The 6545-nt window shown below is 38.2% G+C and overlaps 1 protein-coding gene across 1 annotated transcript in view; it reads left to right on the forward strand.

Moving 5' to 3' along the window:
• Window positions 1–4130, forward strand: part of CILK1 (ciliogenesis associated kinase 1) — a 33082-nt gene extending 28952 nt beyond the window's left edge. The window contains exon 13 of the mRNA XM_080666432.1: window positions 323–4130. Coding sequence (XP_080522558.1) covers window positions 323–477 — 155 coding nt within the window. The 3' untranslated portion in view covers window positions 478–4130. The remainder of the gene's footprint in view (window positions 1–322) is intronic.
• Window positions 4131–6545: the final 2415 nt, after the last annotated feature.

A 6545-nucleotide genomic window follows, 5' to 3' on the forward strand; every position in this document is an offset into this window, starting at 1 on the left:
GGTGCTGGCCCGAGCTGAGGTGCTAGTGGTTGAGTTGGGCCAGATTCTTGGTATATTTGGAAGGTAGAGCCAGTAGTATTTGCTGACAAATTACAAGTGGAATTTGAGAGAAAGAGTGGAGTCAGGATTGACATCTGTATTTTTGTCCTGACACTATAGAATTAGGTTGTCTTTAACGGAGAGAGGGAAGACTATGAGTAGGAGGCAAAGTGCTCCTCTTGAATTCTCCTTTTCTCATAATTTTTGTTACTGAGATGCATTTATCTGCACCTGTTTGCATGGGTGCTCTACCTACCAGGCTCACCTTTCTCTTTCACTGCAGGTTATTCTTCCTTGAAGGCTGTGAGACCTCATCCTGGACGACCTTTCTTCCACACCCAGCCTAGGAGCACTCCTGGGCTGATCCCACGGCCTCCGGCTGCCCAGCCAGTGCACGGCCGGACCGACTGGGCTTCCAAGTACGCCTCTCGGCGATGACAGTCGGGATCCCTTTCATAGGGGAAAGCAGGACCCTGTCCCTCCGTCAGCTGGTGTTCTCCCTGCAAGAAACTTCTGGATGGTGTAAAAGCAAACACACACTTTATAGTTGTTCTTCTGAACTAAGACATTTCAATATTCTTTTTTAAAGTTTTTTTCTTAAATATTGATTTGTACAAAATTATTTTATTCTAATACTGGTCCTATTATTTTCTTAAACAGCAGCATTTTGTACATATGGATTATGTTTTAGTGTTTTATACAGTCAACTTTGTAACAAACTTTTTAAAGATTAATTGATTTTCTTTTGGGGTTCCAGATAACATTTTATATAGATTTTTTAAAAATGTAATAATATTGATGCAGTATTGCAACAGGGGTGCAATTTAAAGCTACATGACAGAGGATTATTTACTCAACGCGTGCGGATTATTTGTGAAGTGGTTAAATTTTAAATGTGGCACAAGGGGTACCTCAGGCTTCCTTGGACTGACTTCAGCACTAGAAAAATGGTCTTTTGCTTTTCAATGTCATGTTATTGGTTTGATTTTTTGAGACCGCTGTGCCCTTCTGAAAGTACTGTTACGTAATTAATTCATTTGGTTTGGTGTTTGTTCCCCAGCTGAAAGAACTCTAAGTAAATATTTTTTGAAATTTTTACAACACCTTTTATTGTGGTTGGAGATAGCCAAGTGAACCCAGGCTTTATCATGCTATGCCATTCCATTCTATTTTTTCCATTTTTAAAATCAGATTGTATCAGTACCACAAAAGGGACGCTTTTCTAGCCACAAGATTCTCAACATACAGGTGAATACAGTCAATTAAACTGCGATCCCTGCCAAGATGCACAAAAAGCTAAGTTTTGACACAGCAGATTTTTTATGGTAATAACTGATAGGATGCTGCATTCAGCTCAGTTCTCCAGGCCTGGCTGGGAACACACAACAAATAATCTCCTCTCCTAGCCAAAATCTCAGGGCACCTTGGGGAGCAGAAAAGATTGACGGCAGAGGAAGCCACAGTTACCATGACGCTAGTGTCATAGTGTGCCACATTTGAACTTTGAACTCTTAACCCTTGTGTAGTTTCTTCCAACAGTGAGAACTCTATTGGTTGGCAGTGGCTGTTCCACTGAGAGGAATGTTTACAGCAATTTTGAAAATGACAAAGCTAGTTTGGAGACAGAAAAAGACAAGAGGTCCACTCTCATCCATCTCTGTAGGACACATTTGCCTCCACTCATGGTTGCCTGACAGGCAAGAGGGAAGGTCACCTCCAGAGAATGCAGTATAATCTCAATAGTTCATTCTCCCAGGGCTCAAGTACTCTCATGTGGTTCCAGGTTCCAGGATATAGCAAGCTGAACCATACAAAATTGTCATTTTTGTAGGTTAAAATGAATATTGGCACTTTGATATGGCTCACTCTAATAAGTTGGGGAATTATCACTTCAGTGTGTTAATAATATGTTGCAGCCTGACCTGAACCAATTATACCGTGGCTCCCAAAGAGCGCTAACCTAAAATCGGGAGTAATTTCTGCTTTGGAGAATCTGGCTCAAAAACATACTTGACCAAGCGCTATGATCCTAGGGCCGGGAGAAAAGCACATAATGGATGTGGACTTAATAGGTAATATTTTCCTGTTAACAAACTGGCGGCAGAGCTTCAGAAAATAAATATGTATGTGTAAGCACAACTTGAACCTGAATTCATTTCTGTATTATATTCTCAACTCATTATCGAAAGCAACAGAAAATGTGTTTTCAGATGAGTCCTTTACTGAGGTTAATATTTATTTCCCTTTCTGTATTATGTATACAGAGTAAGTTAATCTGTAACCTTCCTCAGCTTGCTGGAAAGCTGGGTTTAAATTGTAAATACCCTGTAGAGAAGCAAATGTATTGTGAATACCATATTCTTGAAACTCTAGCTTATGCTAAGGTCATTACATTTTTTTTAATTGAAAAAACTAGCTACCTGGTTAATACACATTATAAAGTGGTTTTTCTAATATTTTTGTAGGGCCCTAGCTGGTTTGGCTCAGTGGATAGAGCCTTGGAGTGAAGGGTCCTGGGTTCAATTTCTATCAAGGGCATGTACCTCAGTTACAGGCTCAATCCCCCGTGTGGGAGACAACCAATCAATGTGTGTCTCTCTCTGTCTCCCCCTTCCACTCTCTCTAAAAATCAATAGAAAAATATCCTCAGGTGAGGATTAACAAAAATTTTAAAAAATAATATTTTTGTAGGGTCCAAATTCAGAAAATATTTCACTTTTCTTCCTCTTTATTTATCTGAAAACAACTTCCTTTGGGAAGCTAAACACATTTATTCATATGAAAGTCAAGAAACTGATGTTCAGTTGAGAAAACTAGAAAACTGAAAAAACTAAATTCTAAAGAACTTCCAAATTCCTATAAAGTACTCCCCCTTGCCCTGAAATGGATAAAGGACAAATTGTGTATACAAGCTGTTTACTATAGAAGGAAATAGTGACTTTTTTTTTGTTTTAGTGAAAAAAAAAATGCTACCTGTTGCATGTATTTTTCACTTACTATTGAATTGTAAAGCGTACTGCAAGACACCAAGAGGGACGACGAGTTTAACTGTACCCTCCATGACTATACTTCGTTTCCAGTGAGAATGCTTTCCAGGACATCGGGCAACGGTACAGGGATGGCTCTCATTTTGGGCCCAAAGGTTCAGTGACAGGTGTGCCAAGGGGTCCACATGTGAACTGCACAGGCACAGAAGTTACCTGGTGTGATTGTTCATTTCACAATAAAATCTCATTAATTGCTAAGCCCTCACCCAGCTCATGTATGATAGGGTTTAAATAGGAAGAAAATAGATTTTCAAACAAGTTTTAAGGCACATTTTACCGAAAGGACTAACTAATGTAGATAATATCTTCTGGGGTTTTCAAAGACTGAGTACAATCAAGGCAACACGTAAAAATCAACAATTCTTGTTTGTCAAGAATTGTCAAAATTTTGTCAAGAACTTCTGTTTTTCAGTACAAATCCCAGTACTGGTGGAGTTCATGGGCACCGTATTTCCTCATGAAGTAGCATTTCCCTTCCATCAAGCCATTGTTTGTGCCATTTAGGAGAGAAAAAGAAAGTAGGCTGTATGACCAAAAGCAATATATGTGACATACTAATTATATATCATTTAAAGCATACTGTAGCAACTTGTTTGTTTAATATATGTGGTTAATTTTTAGAATTATTTTTACATTTTCAACCAAAGTACTGTATTTTGTATAATTTATTGTGAGGACCTTCTCACAGAAACCATTAAGGAGACAGACTGGAGGCAGATATCACATTCATCTGTATTATTGGTTTCTTATAGACACTGTGCTAATGTGAATTTAAAATGACCTGAATAAGTAAATAGTTTTCTGATCTCAGATATCTGGGCACTGGTAGAAATTTCAATCACCTGATTTGATTACAAGGGAGTAACTAAGAATATATTTATTTATAAAGCAAATATTCATAATGATGAGAAGATAGAAGACAGAAAACCACTTATGTAAGCCCCTCTGAAATAAAAGTGTTGCTTTTTGAATAGTTTATCCTAAGGTGTTTTAAAATGTTAATTTTACATTTATAAAATTCTGCTCCAAATAAAGTTATGGTTTAAGAAAAATTGATTTGAGTGTTCTGTTTTTGTTTTTCATGTTCTTTCTTTCATCAAAAGATAACATTAGTCTTTCCTAATTGGCATTTTGATATTTTATAACTTTTTCTTAATATTTGACATTGGAAGTATATACTTAGAGCAGCAGTATGAAGAGTTATCCTGCAATGTGGAGAGTTTTTTGTTTGTTTGTTTGTTTTTAATTTAACTTTTAGTAAGTTAGGTGACTAGAGATACTAAAAATCACACAAAATAAGCACAGGCCAAAACTTCTTGTTTCTGATTCCATCATGGTTAATACCTGCCTTGTATGTTTTTAGCTTTCACAGTGCACTCATGTGTACAATATAAACCTTCAAAAGAAAATCCTAACTTCATGAATTGTATACAACATTCCATAGGAAATTCATTTCCCAAACGTTCTTCGAATCCGCAACGGAGTTTTGTAGGAATGTGATTTACTGATCAGACTTGTGTTGGTGAATCCCTAAACGTGCCCCTCATGATCAGAACACCGCCGACCAGCTGTGTAATTGTCAGCATTTGTGTAACCTCTAGCAAGGGTGCCCCTTTAGAAGCCATGCAGATTTAAGCTCTCAGCCATCCTTCCTCTGCAAAAACTTCCTGTAGGATTTGGTCTGACTCTAGCCATCTATAGCTAAGCCAATTGTTTCCCTCTTCCTGGAATGTTTATATATCAAGCTTCTCTTAAACTATGATGTAAAGCTCCTGATTTTTATTAAGGCAATTTTAGATGCTACTGAGTACGTGGGCGAAAGTTTAAAGACAAGATTTCCCAGAGCCTCTGAAAATGTATCAGGTTGGTAGGTGGACACCAAGAAGAAAATGATTTCAGGGGCTTCCAAAGAAGAAAATGGCCTAAGGGTACCTATTGTAGAATGGCAGAATCATTTTAACAGGACTTTTTATTTCTCCACAAGGCTGTGCAATTAATAGAGTCCAATGATACTGCCTTAGTTTCTCTTTTAGGTAAACAAGATTGCTAGGATGATGTGACCCCTATTTTATTAGGTTGGAATATGAACTTGTCATTTTTGTAGGTTAGAAAAAAGTAGTAAAGTATCAGCAATGTGATATGGTTCTATCAATTAGATATAAGGGAATGAAGATAAATGAGATTTTAAAAAGTTAAAATAATGCTTGTGCTGTGAAAAGTGACTTTTCTGACTCAGGCTGCCAGCTATTCTCGATTTGCTTTATTTCTTGTTTTACATGCTTCCTCTAGATAAGCTCACCCTTTTGCTGCCAGTTTGATCCATGCCAGTCCTCCCCTCTGAGTCATCACTGGCTTATACAATTGTCTAGTGGACATTGCTAATTGGATGGCTCATAGGAATGAAAGACAAATCTGCTCATTGTTTCCCCCACAAGGCTTTATGGAGCTAGGAACCAAGGCATCATTCATTCTTTCAGTAAATATCTCCACTCTGTGTTCAGTGTTATTCTAGGAGCAAGATATACAAAAGTATGTTGTTAAAAATGTGAAAATTCCTAACCTCATGGAATTTACATTCTATCAAATCTACAGGCAACAAAATAAAATATATGATATATTAGATGACAATAAATGTGATGAAAAATAGGCAAGGAAAATGGAAAAGGAAATGTGTGTGCTTGGGGGCGGGGCGCGGTCATTTTAGATTTTTTTCTTTTTCTCCTTTCCCCAACTCATCCTTCACTTACACCACCTCCTTGATATCTCACCTTTTCTTACCCATCTTCTTCAAACTTACGGTGCTACTTGAATTCACACAGACATTTTACAGGTCTCCCTTTCTTGACACCCCACTGTTCCCAATTTATTCTTCACACTTCTGTCAGATAAATCTACCACAATTATCAAGATAATAATAAAAAACATATACAGTCAAACAAAAAAACACAGTAAGTATATATCTTTAAGTTAAATCTATTCTGTACTTTGTAATATTAAGACCAAAAAGTAAAAAAAAAAGTAATTGTATTGGTTGCAATTAGAAAAGAAAGGCAGACTGCCACGTGCAGCGCCTCATTTGGATGTGTCTGGAGTCTTGGAAGCTTGACTACCCTACGTTCTCCTACAAATGGACCTTGAGAGCTTGTTTGGAGGTTCTAGCAGGGGAGCGCAGCTACTCGTATACCCTTGACCGAAGACCGGTCCTCTCCTCTGGGGGGAAGGTCGTCCTCTTCGACCGAGCGCGCAGCTTCGGGAGGGACGCACATGGATCGGTGAGGGAGGAGGGGGACACCCGCCTAGCCAGCCAGATCAGCCGAATCAACCCTGGCGATCAATGGGGTGACAGATGTCGCAGCCAGATCGCCCTCACATCCGAAAGAACAAGCTGAGCACAGGCTATATAAACCAGACCAGAATTTTCACTTTACACATAGGACGAGATTTTTTAATCCTACCACA

Source organism: Plecotus auritus (assembly GCF_963455305.1).
Source record: "Plecotus auritus genome assembly, chromosome: 4".
NCBI classification, from domain to species: Eukaryota; Metazoa; Chordata; class Mammalia; order Chiroptera; family Vespertilionidae; genus Plecotus; species Plecotus auritus.